The sequence below is a fragment of the Thamnophis elegans genome, chromosome 1 (genome assembly GCF_009769535.1).
Source record: "Thamnophis elegans isolate rThaEle1 chromosome 1, rThaEle1.pri, whole genome shotgun sequence".
NCBI lineage: Eukaryota > Metazoa > Chordata > Lepidosauria > Squamata > Colubridae > Thamnophis > Thamnophis elegans.
In genome coordinates, this window is record NC_045541.1 from 51,874,898 (window position 1) to 51,893,387 (window position 18,490).

Genomic DNA, 18,490 nt, shown 5'->3' on the forward strand with positions numbered 1-18,490 from the left:
TACATTTGCAAAGACAAAATAATTGTCCAATGGGAACAAACTCACGGTGCCGAAAGGGAGAGAACAGCTTTTTGTTCAGCTGAACTCCCTGTCACATCAATCATTTATGCTTTCTGAATCTTTAGGCAGCAAGTGAAATTCTTATACGGACAGAATTAGAGGATTATGTTCCTAGCAGAGAACCCAATGAAATCAAAATAGCATTAAAAGCAGAAGTCACAAAATGTGGAATTTAGAGAAAGTATAGCTGCAGAAACACTTCACGTTCTGTGCCTACCTAAATGTTGCAGTGATTAATTTGTTGGTTGTGCTAATGAGAAATCTTGATCAAACCTTGCACTGACTTTCAGTTGTAGGGAAAACTTAAGGGCATTCACTTCAAGCCTAAAGTAACCTCCATTTTCCCTGACCTTGTAACCTTCTTCTGTGCTGTTCTCTCCCTCCTTTTCTTGACCTTCTTTATCCGTCCCTTCCATGAATGTCTTCACCCATATCTTTCATTTAGTCCCTTTCCTTCTATTTCCTCCTTCCATTTCAGACTCTGTCTATAGGGCCCTAGTTGGCCTTAGTTCCTGGATTAACAATTTAACAATTTTTTAAAAATTAAACGTTTTTATGGTCTTTTTCTCTTTCTCTCCCATCGTCACTTTACTTCCAGTGTCATCATTAACTGGAAATATGTACGCATGGAAGAAACACTTTGTACCCCATTGTCTTCTGTGCACGTATAACTGAAATATTTCTGTCATTCTAAACCGTATTTACAAAAGCTTTGCATACTTTAAGGAGAGAACAGTTCTGCTAGAGCTATCAGGGATTGCTTTAGTTATGAAATTGGTTTTCCTGTTTTGTTTGCTTTATTTTGTTTTCGTCTGGGAAGGGCTTGAAACTCCATGACCATTTATCGATGAAAAATTCTGAAAAAAATGTCATCCCAAGTACATGAAAGCTCTTTGTCCTGGTTTCTGAACAGGAGGAGGATTACAACTGTAAACACCATAATCTCAGAGCTACATGCTTGGGTTGTGCAGCTGTTACTTAGACAAAATTATTTTTTACTGTTGCATCTTTATTCCTGGGCTTTATGATGCAAGCTGCAATAGGATGGAATTGAGGTTTCCAGGCCAAGTTCCTGTTTAGAAACAGCTCTTAATATAAGTCATATTTTACAAAGCCAGCAGAATATGCATTGCAATGTAAGGATGTTGACTTCCTCCTTAACTATTCTGATTTTTTTCTCCCCCAGAAATAGCTGACTAATTAGGCTGTGGGTGTGGGTGTGAATTGTTTGCACTTGAGACTGCTTTTGATTTAGGAGTTCATAGTCTTCTTTGGGACAAGGGGTGATCTTGCCTTTTCAGTGGCATCCTGGGATAATATTATCAGGGCTGGATATTCATTCAGATTTAAAGTAGGTTTGGTGGTCAGTGTCTCTAATTTTTTTTCCATTTGATTATATTAAAAATTGCAATTTAGCAGCAAATTAATGTCTTAAGGCAGGGGTGTCAAACTCGCAGCCCGCAGGCCGGTTGCGTCATAAGCTGGCCCCGCTACTGCCTGGTTTAGCGAAGGGGGAAAAAGTTCTGATACATCATATGACATCCCTGTGACGATGTGAGTTTGACACCCCTGTCTTAGGGAGTTGCCTGCTGTTTTAAATCCCAGGATGTATTTTTGCATTAAAATTTTACTCATGGAGCCAACTATGGTCTTTAACATGACTAATACATATTATTCTGTTGATCTAATTCCCCATCCCCCTGTTTGAACTTTTGGGCAAGGCCATTGGGCGGGTAGTGCAAAGCAAACTTCAAATAGTCTCAGTTATTTGCCTTCCTGGTCCATAACACCCATCAGTTGGAGCAGCCCTAATGTATTTCTATATAATCTGTGCCCTAAATCCCCAAACACAGAATTTGAACATTTGTCAGAAAGAGGCCTTTGTGTGTATCTTTATCCAATCAGTGATAGCAGAGGAGTAGAGGCTTCTGTGTGAACGCATCTTCTTCACACAGAGGTTGGTGCTTTGCATATAAATGTGTAAGAGACTGGCTGCATTTAACATGCTATCATTCCAAAGGATTGTCACCGCTTCCTTAATCAGTATGAACCTTAGATAAAGAATTGCTGCCTAGGTCTACCACAGCCCAGCTGTAGAGGTTTTCGGCAAAAAAATGCCTGAGGAATGTCTTCTGCTTTCATTCTTTATTCTCACTTTCCCACCATTTGAAAGCTGCCCTTTTGGCAGCCTTAACTGAAGGAATGACTGACATGAGATTCATATAAAAGAAAGAATGCAGTGTAGATTTTGGAGGTGTCTATGCTGCAACAGGAAACTTTGTGCAGAAGTGTTCATATTTTAGCCAGGACACTGTGGCTATTTCCGGCGATAGGGAAGCTAAGAGGATGTTTTAGGGCAAGGGTGTCAAACTGGATTTCTTCAAGGGCTGGATCAACATTATAGTTCTCCGTGGGCCAGCAGGGGGGGCGAGCGGGGGGGGGAGAGACAGACATCTCCTGCAATAGCCAGCTGGCCAAAACATACAGCCCTCTGCCCCATTTTCAGCCTGGATGGCATCCTGCAGCACTGGCTAAAACAAGCCATGGGGAGACCGCACGGAGGGCCCCCGTACCTCATTTTTGCCCTCCCCGGCCTCCAGCAGCACTCTGCCAGCCAAAAATGGCCTATGTGGCCTCTTTTGGCTGGCATAGGCACGGCAGGCTGGTCCTTTGATATTTCCATGCCAGCCCTGTGGGCCAGATGTAAGCAACCTGCGGGCCGGATCTGGCCCACAGGCCTTGAGTTTGACATCTCTGTGTTAGGAGCTGTGCCAAACCGAGGCCAAAATAAAACCTGTTCCTTTTGCTTATTAACTTGCCAATAATCATCTACCTCCACAGGTGACCCCGCTTCTTTCCACGTGCAGGTGCGACAGGTAGAGGATTATCCCGTAGATCTGTACTATCTGATGGATCTCTCCCTCTCCATGAAGGATGATCTGGACACCATTCGGAACTTGGGAACTAAGCTGGCTGAAGAAATGGGAAAGCTCACCAGCAATTTCCGGCTTGGTTTTGGGTCTTTTGTAGACAAGAACATTTCTCCCTTCTCCTATACGGCCCCAAGATACCAGAATAACCCCTGCACTGGGTAAGCAACAGCCTTTTGCAACAGTTTTCACAAGAAATGCCAAATATATGTATTGCATTGAGCAACAGCTGGTCAACTTTGTTCATCGGTTTTCAAAATTGTTTCCAAGTAAGCATAACACATAAATATTTGTGGTAATTCTAGGATTTTTTCCCCATTCAGAATATTGATATTGGCATTAATATTTTTTTTCTTTCTTGGAGTGATCTCACTTTTTAAAATTACATTAATGTAAATAAATGTTGGGGAGTTGAAATCAGATTCATAGTGTTCTTAAAAATATTATTTTGCTGTGTTCTTATATAGATCAGTTGTGCAGGAAAGAATGGATCTTTGGAACCTGGACGGTTAAATATTTCTAATGAGATCGTTTGCTTGAAACCTGGAAGATAAAATAACTCTAAGAACTGCCTGGGATGCTAACAGAATTCTATATTTCTGTATGAATTCTGTATGAGTAGATCCTGTATGAATCTTAATTTTTATATGAATTGATTTCTAATTATGGAACAAATCTTTTTTCAAAATCTTGTGGGGTTTTTTTTAAAAAAAGTACAGATACTTGACTTAAAACCATTCATTTAGTGACCATTCAAAGTTACAAGAGCACTGAAAAAAGCGCCTTTTGTTTTGTTTAGACAGTGTATGACTATTGTAGCATCCCTAGGGTCACATGATCAAAATTCAGACACTTGGCAACTGGCATGTATTTATGACAGTTGTAGTATCCTGGGGTCGTGATCACATTTTGCAACTTACTGACAAGCAAAGTCAATGGAGAAGCCAGATTCACTTAACAACTGTGTTACTAATTGCAGTGATTCACTTAACAACTGTGGCTTGAAAGGTCATAAAATGGGGCAAAACCTACTGAACAACTGTCTTGTTTAGCAATGGAAATTTTGAACTCAATTGTGGTTGTAAGTTGAAGACTGCGTAACACATCTCCTAATGTAGGTCCTTTGATCCGTGAACAATGGTATTCTAATATTAGTAGAACAACAAGCAAAGCTGTGGATATTAACAGGAGATTACTATAAGGACATGGAAAATTGGTCACAGATTGGTCATGGATTCGTAACTGGGGGACCAACCGTACTCAGCATGTAGTCTTCAACGGAACTGCATATTCATGAAGGGAAGTATGCAGTGGAGTACCCCAGGGCTCTGTTTTGGGCCCAGTACTCTTCAACATTTTCATCAATGATTTGGATGAGGGAATAAATGGGGAACTCATCAAATTTGCAGATGACACCAAGCTGGCAGGAATAGCCAACACTCCAGAAGGTAGGCTAAAGATACAGAAGGATCTTGACAAACTTGAACATTGGGCACTATCTAATAAAATGAAATTCAATGGTGAAAAGAGTAAGGTTCTATATTTAGGCAACAAAAATGAAATGCACAGGTACAGTATAGGTGGTACCTTGATTAGGGGACTGGAGACTAAAACATATGAAGAATGGTTGCAGGAACTGGGTATGTCTAGTTTAATAGAAAGAAGGACTAGGGGAGACATGATAGCAGTGTTCCAATATCTCAGGAGTTGCCACAACAAAGTGGGAGTCAAACTATTTTCCAAGGCACCTGAGGGTAGAACAAGAAGCAATGGGTGAAAACTAATCAAGGAGAGAAGCAACTTAGAACTGAGGAGAAATTTCCTGACAGTTAGGACAATTAATCAGTGGAACAGCTTGCTTCCAGAAGTTGTGAATGCCCCAACACTGGAAGTCTTTAAGAAGATATTGGATAGCCATTTGTCTAAAACGGTATAGGGTTTCCTGCCTAGGCAGGGGGTTGGACTAGAAGACCTCCAAGGTCCCTTCCAACTCTGCTATTGTATTGTATTGGTCACATCCTTCAAGCTGCTGTCACTCATCTTGCTTTTGTATAACAGAATTATGCCTCATATCTCTACTAGTACCTTATGTACCCATTATTGTCTTCGATGAAGACTTACAGATGATGGCCAAACCTATTGGTAGAAGTATAACTACTTATAGATATGTCCACCGTACCTTACTTTTGCTGTTAATTGCTTAATGTCTATTCATTTACTTTGCAAACCTATCATTTATCTGCTCCACATCCAAAACTGAATTTCTACAGCAATGTTGGTTCTGAAGAAGAGGAAAAAGACAAATGAACCTGAACTCATCAACTTAGTTCACTAAGAAATGGTTCACTAAGATGTCTGTATGTCCTTTTAATGTAAGCTTTAAAATTCTCTCTATTTAAAGATTCGTTATATCTCTCTTTAAAGATTCTTATACCGTCAGCAAGAAATAGCTGCTTTCAGGATTTGCAACCAGTTAAGAAAATAATTTCTCAGTCCTGCAATGTAAACTTAGTATATTTGAAACGATTTATACTTAAGAAAGCATGTTTAAGACTTCAACCCTAGTTGTAGGCCCATGGATCAGTTCTGTTGTATTTCTGAAGCATTCTCTTTCCACGGACTCTTGCTATTTATAACAAAGAGGTTTTATCCACTTTTAAATAAGGTTGGGCATAAGGGACACTACCTCATTGCTGAAATGAAATGGGCAACAAATGAATACTTGGCTCTAGAACTGAAGCTTTTTGCATGGAAGGTTGCTTTGTGTCACTCAAATCAGTAGCTATTAAGCACTGCTCATCCTCTTTGAACACTGATGCACACAGCTATAGAGGACACCAGATCCTACAATTTCTTTGACACAGTATTGCTGAAAAGCAATGCAGTATGCCTGTTTTGTTTTCCTTGCTCTTAGGAATCTTCTGTCAAAATTCTGAAACAGTAGGACAACACCGTAAAATTTTAGGGGCTGAAAAAGATTTCTAAGATTATCTGCTCTGAGATTTAAAAAAAAAAACCTTTGCATTTTAACATTTATTTATTTGCTTATTCCCTTTGTATTTCATTCTCAAAGGCTTTGGGCAACTAACAATCAAGACCCACCTAAAACAAAAAGTCAAATAACAATCCCACCAATTAAATAAACAGAATTGACAATATCAAAATAATAAATAGAACATATGTGAAATTCTAAGCTTTCCTTACGACAATGTTTCTCAAACTTGACTGTGGATTTCAACCCCTAGAGTTGAAGTCCACAGATCTCCAAGTTGCCATGATTGAGAAACACTGCCTTACGATATTCTCTTCTCCTGTGCCTGATGGAACAACCTATAATAAATCATATACAACAACCATTTTGGAAGTTTAGATAATTACATATTGCAAAACATCTTTGCAATAAAAGAGGTTGGGTTATATGTTACATATTAGAAACCAGTTTACAGGGAGGTAAATTCCTAAACAAACTTGAGCCAATTTTAATTAGAACAATGCTTCTACTACTATATGTAATGCAATTATTTGAAGATATACCAGAGGACTGTCTGAGATATTCAAAGCTTACACCCCAAAGATTATACCCAAAGATTATACTCCAGGGTTCTGAAGGAACTGGCAGACGAGATCTCAGAACCACTGAACTACATCTTTCAGAGATCCTGGAGCACCGGGGAACTACCAGAAGACTGAAAAAGAGCTGATGTGGTTCCCATCTTCAAAAAAGGAAAAAAAAACAGATCCAGGAAACTACAGACCTATCAGCCTGACTTCAATACCAGGAAAGATTCTGGAAAAGATAATCAAGCAACGAATTAGCGAACACCTAGAAGCAAACAAAATAATAGCCAAAACCCAACATAGGTTTGTCAAAAACAGATCATGCCAGACTAATCTTATTGCATTCTTTGATAGTGTGACAAAATTAGTGGACCAGAGGAATGCCATTGATATAGTTTACTTGGACTTCAGTAAGGCATTTGATAAGATAGAACATAATTTACTATTAGATAAAGTAGAAGAATGTGGGTTAGACAGCATTACCATCAGATGGATTTGTAACTGGCTGACCAACCGCACTCAACATGTAGTCCTCAATGGAACTGCATCTTCATGGAGGGAAGTATGCAGTGGAGTACCCCAAGGCTCTGTTTTGGGCCCAGTACTTTTCAACATCTTCATCAATGATTTGGATGAGGGAATAAATGGGGAACTCATCAAATTTGCAGATGACACTAAGCTGGCAGGAATAGCCAACACTCCAGAAGATAGGCTAAAGATACAGAAGGATCTTGACAAACTTGAACATTGGGCACTATCTAATAAAATGAAATTCAATGGTGAAAAGAGTAAGGTTCTACATTTAGGGAACAAAAACGAAATGCACAGGTACAGTATAGGTGGTACCTTGCTCAACAGTAGTAACTGTGAAATGGATTTTGGAGTCTTAGTGGACAACCATTTAAATATGAGCCAGCAGTGTGCAACAGCTACCAAAAAAGCCAACACAGTTCTAGGCTGCATAAACAGAGGGATAGAATCAAGATCACGTGAAGTGTTAATACCACTTTATAATGCCTTGTAAGGCCACACTTGGAATACTGCATTTAGTTTTGGTCACCATGGTGTAGAAAAGATGTGGAGACTCTAGAAAGAGTGCAGAGAAGAGCAACAAAGTTGATTAGGGGACTGGAGACTAAAACATATGAAGAACGGTTGCGGGAACTGGGTATGTCTAGTTTAATAGAAAGAAGGATTGGGGGAGACATGATAGCAGTGTTCCAATATCTCAGGGGTTGCCACAAATGAAGAGGGAGTCAAATTAATTTCCAAGACACCTGAGAGTAGAACAAGAAGCAATGGGTGAAAACTAATCAAGGAGAGAAGCAACTAAGAACTGAGGAGAAATTTCCTGACAATTAGAACAATTAATCAGTGGAACAGCTTGCCTCCAGAAGTTGTGAATGCCCCAACACTGGAAGTCTTTAAGAAGATGTTGGATAGCCATTTGTCTGAAACTGTATAGGGTTTCCTGCCTAGGCAGGGTTTGGACTAGAAGACTTCCAAGGTCCCTTCCAACTCTGCTATTGTATCATTGTATTAAGCGCCTCCTTCTTAGGCTTCTACAAAAATCATATTTTCATTTGGCCAAGTTATATTTAAAACTTGCTTCTGGAATAGTTTAGTTTGCAAATAGAGAGTTCAAGAAGAGCCAACCTGGGATCAGACCAAGACCTATCTGTTTCTGTTTCTACAATGGCTAGCTCTTTAAAAAAAAAGTCAGAAAGCCATTGATTCGTCAAAACAACATGCAAAATATTTCTTGGAACATTGTGTTTTGGTCAAAGTACTTCAATAACAATAGGACCATTAACAGTTGGTAGGAGATCACAATTAATCCTGGTGTGTTGACTGGAATCCTCTGTCATAATTCAAGGAACGACTGGCCCTACCAGTGGATGACTCTTGCCTTAAGTAGCAAGTATTGAGCGTTATGAAACAGGAGAAAATGATTCCTCTTGAAGAAAAGATTCAATGTTTTGTGGCATCTCCTAGGATGCATCACAAAAGGGTGATACTGAAGCAATATTTTAAAAGACTGACTCTGATGTTTATTCCATAACTGTTTTGTATATGCTTGGGTGGGGTGTGGACCAGCTTCTGGCATGCTTTGAAGAGCAAGTCACTCTTTCTTTATGGTGGAATCTTGCTTAACTGCTGAATCAGCACCTTCATATTATATTATTAGTACAGCACTCAAACAGGTTCTTCGAGTTGCCAGCTTTTCTTCTGCAGATTGTACGCTAAGATTCAGAATTACAGTCTTGTGGAAGGTCTGAGGACTCCTGTGCCTACTTGTAAGAGAAAGGAAGATTAATGCAAAATATTTTTTATGGTGTAAAACTGGTGATACACAAGACGAATTTATTTTAACCATCATTATTTTTCAGTTTTGCTTTTCAAATGGAGAATTAGGTTTATTTAAATTACTATTAGTAGATCTCAGCATTTTTCAAATTGTAAAGCTTTATGTAAAAGAAGGACGACTCAAACATTCCTTACTGCAATGATCCAGCTAATGATCCTGAACCTTGTAATCTATCCACAACATTTATATTATTCTGATCATCACAAAGAAGAAAGGTTTCAATCTTGTTAGCATACACATTATGAGCATACACAAAAACCAAGCTATTTTCATTAGGTATATTGCGCTCATGTAGGCTGGGGACAGTAGTTTAAATAAGATTATAAAAGGCGAATTCATTTACTGAAATGGTGCATTAATCTTGTGGGCCTATTTAGGTTGAAGTTTCTGTCCCAAGTAATTATTTAATTCAATAGTCAATCACACTATTCCTCATATAGCATTAGAAACTCGTAAATTCTTAAGCTAATTTTAAAATATTTATTTTTATTATTATTGTGAATATAGTTCCTTTGCCGGTTGGGAGAATTTAAGATATTTCATCCCTCAACTCTCTGTCAGAATCCATCTATGTCCGGATGTTTGGGAACATACACAATTGGATGACCACAGCTCCATCCTCTAATGGAGACAGGAAAAGTGTGGTCCTTTTTAAAATAAAGGACAGTGTTCTCATTCTCTGCAGCTGCCTCTAACTAAAATAGACTTCTCCAAAAAGCTGCAGAAGGTTGAGATTAACAAAATAGAGGAACTTTTCTTTTGTAAAATTACTATATTGGTAATAATGAGTAACCAGTCTAGCCATGAAATTGTGTTAACGTTTCTTTCTTTCCTATATGTTGCTAGCTCTGACTGATTGGTTTTTTTAGTTTTGGAGAATACAGTATTGTGTCATTTCAGTGGTTCTATTTGCATGGATTATTTTATCTTTAGAGACCTCCTCATGTATTGGAGTTCTCATCCATCCATAATGTTGAACAATTCTTTAAAAAGATTCTGTTCTCCATGAGTCAGAAACTTCATTTTTTTAAAAGAGTAAGATATATCTAAATTTCTAAATTTCAGCTTTGATGAGGGATGTATGAGATGTTATGATGTTTTTGTAACATCAATGTGTATTCTTTCTTTCTTTTTTAGATATAAGTTGTTCCCAAATTGTGTCCCATCCTTTGGGTTCCGCCATCTTTTATCCCTCACAGATGAAATAGATAGATTCAATGAAGAAGTTCAGAAACAGAAAGTTTCCCGCAACAGAGATGCTCCAGAGGGTGGCTTAGATGCAATCTTGCAAGCTGCTGTGTGCGAAGTAAGTAATTTGGGCCTCTGTGGGAATAATAATTGAAAGCAATTTTGCATGGCATGCTGATTGCCAGCACGATTAGCAATAGAAAATGATACATGGGCATGGTTTTGTTTTAGAAATTGATGCAAGAATTCTTATTATATTTGTGGTTATGGTATAAGTGCATCGTAGTAAGGATGCACTGGGTTGCTTTTCCATGTCATTTTGGTTGTACAGTATGAGGAAATATATTTTTCCCTCTGTATTTATTGCTGTTTTCCTTTCTTAATATCTATCTGTATCTGAAATACAATTGTTTTACCTATCCCATCTTGAAGGATGGACATGCTCCAAGTGCTGTCAGCTAAGGAGTGAAGGCTGGCAGGGCCTGGGAGAAGGAATTTTTCTGCCAAGGCACCCACCATATGGAAGATAATTCCATCTGAGATTAGGGTAAATCCAACCCTACTGGCCGAAAAAAATGGTTTGGGGCTTGGGGCACGAGGAGTGTGATATATGTCTTAGCTTTGTCGTTTATGAAGCTCTGCTCCTATGTTTTTATTTTTTATCTCATATTATGAATTCTGTTCTTTTTATCTCATATTACGAATTTTCTGTTCTTCAATTTATCCTATTGTGTGCTGCCTAGAGTAACTTATGTGAGTTGTGCAGCTACATTAATCAAATGAATAAAATGAAAGAAAAGCAAAATGCACTGGGTACCAGTTATTCTTCTTGCCTCTTTCTTCAAACAGTGGTTGCACACAAGGGTTTTGATAAAATGTGCATTCTTTTTGCCTTTGCCTTTTGCTGAGCTGTGTAGCATTAGGACTTAATTGTGAAGGACCTGTTGTAACGTTGGATGTCTTTGACTTGTGTTTTTGTTTCTGTTGCCTGCTGTCCCTTCATGTTTTTTTTAAAAACCTCTGCATTGAGCAAAACAGGGTCTGCTTCTGAAATGCTCAGGAACAGTTGTCTCTTGTTAGCTGGCTCGGCAGAGATTCCTTGGCTGGCAAAATGACCATTACAATTTAAACTGCTGCTTGTAAAATCAAATGATAATATATCTATCACTTTCTTGGAAGGTGCATGATTTTTTTAGGAGAAACTAAAGACTGAACTGTGTTTTTGCACTTTCTACTAATAATGTTTTTCATGCCTCTTTTTGATATTCTCTTCACATTTATATCGCTCTCCAAAAAATTGCGAAGTAAAAATATAAAGTACTCAGTTTTTGTTCCAGAGCTGGGTGGGATCGGTAATAGTTTAACATCTACTGCGGTTTCAGTCTGAGAATGGCCAATGAAAATATAGGCTGAGCATTTATTTCCCGTATGTTCAGCCCATATTAACTTCAAAATAAACAGTTTGGCTCTGAATCAACAGTCCCCTTGAAAAAATGCCGGCCAGTAGTTATCCCAGCCTGTTTTTTTCTGTTACAGGGTAGGAACTTTGGTTCACCGATTGTTGCTGAACTACAGTTCCCAGCCTCCTTTATTTCTCCTCATCTTAGCTGAAGTGAAGAGACATTATTCTTTATCCTGTGTTAACCCAATACTGTTGGCTGATTCTTGCACACCATGCTTCACTTTTTTTCTGTCAGCCTCACATCCATTGTGGCATTTTGTTTGATGAACATTCGGTAGTTTATTTAGAACAGATATTTAGCTGTTAAAAAAATTGCTGGGTTCTACTAGTACAGGATAAAAATCCACCATCGATTATTCCCACTGTGCAGGCATTGGCCTCTGATAATGTCTAAGACAGGGGTCTCAAAATTTGGCAGCTTTAGGACTTGTGGACTTCAACTCCCAGGATCCCTTATGCTGGCTGAGGTATTCCACAAGCCTTAAAGTGGCCAAGTTGGGAGACCCCTGGTGTAAGAGAATAAGAAGACCATTCGCGGTTTCACTGAATTGAACTCTTGAAATATAATTGACCTCTTTTGTTGCAATGGTATGCTGGGCATCATTACATTGAGCTGTTCGTCTTTTCAAAAGTGTTTCAAAATTATATCCTGCTAATGAATTTACTTGTTTGGTACTGTCCCTTTTTATTTCAGTGCAGAATATCTGATTGCAGAATTTAAAGACTTGGGTTTATAACCTATTTTGTTCTCGCTGGGGAGGAGGAGGAGGGGGTTGTCTACTTACATTCCCTTTTCTGCATAAGCTTTTAAAGAGTGTGACAGAACTTCTATTTCTTACCTTGACTTTGATACAGAAAGAGATTGGGTGGCGGAAGGAGGCTTCGCACTTGCTGGTCTTCACTACTGATGATGTCCCACACATTGCGCTGGATGGAAAGCTGGGTGGTTTGGTGCAACCACATGATGGGCTGTGTCATTTGAATGAAGCCAACGAATACACAGCTTCCAATCAGCTGGTGAGAATGCACAGCCAGATATTCTTTCTTTTTCCCTTTACTAAGATGTTTCAGAATTGCGGTTTACTTCTGTGTGCATTTGTCCATTGCAGAGCTTGGACACATATTCAAGACCCAAAATATCTTTCTGTCTACGTAGTTATGCACTCTAAAATATAGTGCTGTTTAAACAAAAAAGAAAGAAAATGTGTAAGAAAATTGTCTTGCATTGATATTTTAAATATCTGAATTCCACTCCACTGCTCGCAACAGAATACCTTATGCCACCAGACTTGAAATTTTGGGCTTAGACAACTTAGAACTCCTCCTTCTTCAGTCTGACCTAAGCATAGCACATAAAATTATCCGCTACACTGTTCTACCTGTCAATGACTACTTCGGCTTCAACCACAACAATACACAAACGCACAATAGGTACAAACTTAAGTGAGCCGTACCAAACTCGATTGCAGAAAATACAACTTCAGCAACAGTGATCAATGCCTGGAATGTTCTACCTGTCTCTGTGGTTTCTTCGCAAACCCCCCAAAACTTTAACCTCAGACTGTCTACTGTTGACCTCATTCCTAAGAGGTCTGTAAAGAAGCGTGCATAAGTGCACCAATGTACCTGTCCTAACACCTCCATTTATTTGTATCCATTTCATGTATTCATAATCTGGTATATACTTATATCTATTATCTTATACACACTTGACAAAATAAATAAATAAATAAATAAATAAATAAATAAAAACTTTTCATTCCTTCTGGACATAATAGAAATACATGGTGCACATTGGATTCCTGCATTTCCTACAATCCTTCCTCCCCCCCCCCCCCCAGTATTGGAAAGGATATTATGACACTCTAAACAATGCTTATTATTTTATGATTAATGCAAGTTAATATGCCTGATTTGGATGCAAAATCCCTTTTCCAATCTTGACTGATCTCAGGAAAGCTAAGTGAAGTTGAGGCCGCTCAGTGCTTGGATGAAAGCCTACTAGAAGATCCATGGTTATAATTAGACCAATGTTTCTCAGTCTCAGCAACGTTAGGATGTGTAGACTTCAGTTTCCAGAATTCCCCAGCCAACAGTATGGTTAGATCTGGCTAGTTACCCAAAATCAAGCTTGACTGAGAGGGATTTTGATTTCTAAATTAACATGGTTTAATTATGCAATAGCTTATATCAGCCTCAGTTATCTCAGATAATGACAATGTAAATATTCTCATTGACAAATTAGTAATAATAATATCAAAGGACAAATAGCTCCTGATGAAACATCAACAGAGAGTGCTTCAGCTTTCCGAATGAAGCACTGCTTTGTTTTCCATAACCGTGGCCGCCTTTCTGTAGGCCAAGCAAAATGCCAACTCACACTGATTTTTTGGCCCTTTAATGAGCCTGTAACGTGCCCCTCCTCCTTGCTGGAAAGCTTTTCTGACTAGTTGTCCTATGGTAGCCTCCCGGAGCGCTTGAACAGAACAATCCTTTGTTTCCCAAGTAAACAAAAAAATATACATCTTAGTTGACCATTGCTGCAATTAATATACTAGTCTGGAATGCAGTGAAAAGTTGGTGCTCAAAAGTATGGCAGACAGGCTTAGGAGAACATCAGTTTCCTTTCCAAAGAAAGATACAGATAAATTTCTTTGAAAAATTGCTAGAAAAACGTTAGCATGTAGAAAATGATAGCTATTTAGCGGTTGATCTCTCCCTAAAGAGCTACATTCTTATGTACACTGAAATGCTTTTGTCTTCTACAATGTGGAACACCTTTGTAACCTATTCCAACAGACCTATGAAGTGTCATAATTTTACAGGTGATGATCCATCCTTTTCTTTGCTGATAGTAGGAAACATATTTTGGTTCATATTCATAGTTGAGTTCAACTATTTGGCAAATGATTAGAGAATAATTCCACAATCAAAAAGAATTCTTGATTACATACAGTGAATAGAATTTTAAAGTCTATTCATTAGTAAATCTCATTCAAGTCAATGTAATAAAGGTAATCTACAGATTTGTGGGCTAAAAGCTGCATAATAAATAATGTTACATTATCATATTCTTACTTTGCTTTCCTTTTCCCTCTTAGGATTATCCTTCACTTGCACTTCTTGGAGAAAAATTAGCTGAGAACAACATTCATGTAATTTTTGCAGTGACCAAAAATCATTATATGCTTTATAAGGTAAATGCTAAATCAATCAATGTCTTTTTTTAGAACATTTGTCAAAGTGTCAGAATTTTTTTTTCTGAACGTGAAAAAAGGCTAGGTTTTTTTTGCAAAGAATAGCAGCATTAAATTAAAAAGCATTTGAGAATAATATTATGATTGGATTTTGCAACCAGAACTAATTGCGTGAAATTTAACTGCTCGTATAGCCCCTTCTTTTCCTATTTGATTCTTTTATTAATTTCAAGCTGAAGCTTTCCTTCAAAGAACTTAAGTTTTCTAAAGCAAATGGACAAACATTGACCACAATAGCACCAAAAATAGCTGTGGATTTAATCCTTCTGAACTCTGTATAACTCAATCTACTATTACTTAATTATATTACATGAAAGTTAATGTCTGCAAAGTAATTTCTCAGTGGCATTATTCCCTTTTATTACTCATTCTTTAATAACAATTAACATGAAAAAGACTGAAAGAACTATTAAAATGGATGAACTTTTGAGCATTGGAGGTTTTTTTGGTTTAGATTTCAATTTTCTTGTATGCTCTGTTTTAAAAAGAATCTCACGGCCCTAATTCCTGGAACAACGGTAGAGATTTTGTATCAAGACTCCCGAAATATCATCCAGCTTATAGTCAAAGCCTACAATGTAAGTTTCATACTTTTTAATTCAACTGTGAATGATCAATGAAAGGCATACTTAGAAAGATTATATTTCATTTCTTATCATTTGTGTACTCTTCATTTGCATTTCTTTTTCAAACTTGATTCGTGGGATTAACTTGAGTGTGTATGTGTGACATATATTTCTTTTGAGAGAGTAGAGCTAATCAGCTTTCTGCGTAGGGTATATATTATATTTCTTTTATTTGTTCTTGTCAATTACACACTTCATGGGATTCTTTTAGTCTCCTGCTTTTTTAGATTCAGTCTTCCAAACCTGATAGTATTTTCTTATCATAACTCAAGCCATTAGTATCAGAATATAACCAGTGGTAGTTTTTTTTTCCTGAACAAAATTCTTCTAGAAAGCTCTTACGCATTTTCTCTTGTGTATCTTTTCTCTTAAATTCTTAGTTGAAATATTACCAGGCTTCGAAGTATATTAGAGTTTACAGTCACCCAGTATTTGCATATAAAGTCATTTATGGCTACCCAGTTCCCAAAGCCCCAAGTGGGATGTTTACATTATTCAAAATATAGAATCATAAACATTCCAAGTGAAATATTAAAAAAAATTAAACATAAATAAATTATTGAGCTCTACTTTTTTCTTTGATTTTTACCTGGTGCTTGTTTTAGAATACTGTTCGTATCATTGTACATAGTCTAGACCTTTTGAAATGGCTTTCATTGCCACAGGAGTCAAGGATCCTGGCATTTTTGTAAATTCACCCATTGGAGTTACCTTAGTTCAATAATTGTGACCCTATATACCTTCCAGTTTCGTCCAACTAAAGGTTACAAACAAACAGACATGAGAGTTTCCGTGGTATATAGAACTTAGATTCATTCAAAGACTGTAATCTAATGATCACATGTACCTCACAAAGCAATGTACACTTTTAGTAAAAATCCCTGCTACATAACAACAAACTGTGAGACAGTAGTTGGCACCAGACTGGGCTTTTAAATTCTCAACTTGTTAAGAGCTACCAAAACAGGTTTTCTCTGTTTTGTCTTCCTTTCAGTATATGTGTAAGCAATAGTTACAGGAAGGTTCTCACAATTCTACCTTGATGCTAGATTAGTTTAATTATATTTATTTTAAAAATCCAATTTTGCAGAAACTGGTTTGGGTGGCAATCATAACCACAAACAGCAGTCTTCAACCAGGTTGAAATTAGTCTGAAACAATGTTGCTATAACAATTTTCAAATTAGCAGCTAAGTTCTAATAATGAAGAAAGACTAAAGAATTTGAGAATGTCATCCAGATGGTAAGAAACTAGACAATGGGAGACTGAAAAAAATCACTTATATTTCCTACTACTATGGATTCTCTCTATTTTGTGTGCAATTCCTCTTGACAGACCATTTGTTACTTCATACTTCACACATTCTTCATTAACTTGGAGCTGCACATTCTTGGCTGCGCCCCACATTCAGTTTTCCTAAGAAAAGATTAGTGTATCGCTCTGCTGTTCAACAAAACAATTCCCAGTTCATTCAATAATTCAAAGTTTTTATGATTTCATCCAACTTTTTGCTTGTGTAAGAGATAGTTAAGGTTGGGCCTTCTCAAGCCTTGTGTGTTCTTAATGTTGTGTGGCGCTGCTAAATCAGCTATTTTGAATGGTTTACTTTGGAAGGACTAAAACCAGAAAACCGTGATGACATATAAAACTATTCCTTTTGTGGTCATACTAGCTTGTGCCTGTACCATTAATTGTGTTGATCACAATCATGATTCTTTGAATATTTTTTTAAAAAATTGATGAGAGGGTACCACTTTATGACATTAGGGAGTGCTGAATATATCGGAATAACCTACTACAGTAGCAGTGGTAATTGTATAGTGAGGATTGAATTTTTACTGGCTGCTCATTGCTTGGCTTGTTTTAGAATGCTTTCTCTATATTGTTTTAAGACAGATAAGTGTTATGCCAGAAAGTTTATTACTTCCTTTCCATTCATGAATGCCAGAATAGCAGTACTGAGATTTCATACAGTTAACATCTAAAGCTCTGCAGCTGCTATGGCTTGGGAAGCCAAAGCTATCTCATCTTGATAGAGCAACAGCAGTAACAGCAATAAGACCAACATATGTATTATAGATAATGACTGATAAAGCGAGTAACATTTTCAGTCCCATAGAATTAGAATGTGGCTCCCAGATTTAAACAGCCAATGCCCCAGAATAATTCTGTGGTGTTGGGAAACTCCAAGCCAGGCAGGGAAGAGGGATCAAGCAGGGAACTAGCTTTGAATCCCTGCATAGCTGCTTTAGTCATACTTTATTGTACATCGCTCAGAGTCCCTCTTTATGGGAGATGGGCTGTTCAGAAATGGGAAATAAATAAAAATAATAAATAAAATAATAAAGTAAAAAACCCACACAATAGCATAAAATAAAATGCCTGGCAGCTCCCCTCCCCCCAGTTCCATGGAAGTTTCTCTCTTCTCAAGAAAAGGCAAGCAGTCTGAGGTGATTCTTATACTATAGGTACAATACAGTAAAGTAATCAACTTGAACCTTTCATGTATGGATCTAGTTGCTTGCACCTGATACATGGGTAATGCTATGAAAGGTCACAAGAGAGTCCTGAAAGAAAATATGCTTGGATCATACTTCCCAGCTTCTTTCAAGGTGCCTGCCTTCAATGATTTCGGCTACAGAACCATGTCTATATGTAGCAGTTTCCAATACCTACATTATCCAAGAAATCTTGAATTGATTTGCTGATGTACATTCTTGGACTTTACTCAGTAAAGGAGCACTGACAAACAGGGAGAGAGAATAAATTAATTGATTGATTGATTACGTTTCCCCTTAAATAGCCTCCTGTAAATCACAAACATACGGCCCTACCACTAATAAGAATTACGGTAATTGATTAATTTTCATTAATTAGCCAATCTCATTCTGGCAGCTTTTATTAGCCAAATAGTTGGCTTCACCTTTCCAAATAACTTGTCCCTATTTTCCAATTGACTATAAAAACAGGACAATCAGCTGCACCTCCACATCACTTAAAATGCCGAGACCTAGTTGATTTGGCTGCAAGCAATTTACCCT

The 18,490-nt window shown here is 37.6% G+C and overlaps 1 protein-coding gene across 2 annotated transcripts in view; it reads left to right on the forward strand.

Annotated features, from left to right (window-relative positions):
* Positions 1-18,490, forward strand: part of ITGB5 (integrin subunit beta 5) — a 91,245-nt gene that overhangs the window by 21,392 nt on the left and 51,363 nt on the right. For both annotated transcript variants that reach the window (XM_032222243.1, XM_032222232.1), the window contains 5 exons: positions 2,902-3,151; positions 10,054-10,222; positions 12,422-12,583; positions 14,668-14,763; positions 15,312-15,401. In XM_032222243.1, coding sequence (XP_032078134.1) covers positions 2,902-3,151; positions 10,054-10,222; positions 12,422-12,583; positions 14,668-14,763; positions 15,312-15,401 — 767 coding nt within the window. The remainder of the gene's footprint in view (positions 1-2,901; positions 3,152-10,053; positions 10,223-12,421; positions 12,584-14,667; positions 14,764-15,311; positions 15,402-18,490) is intronic.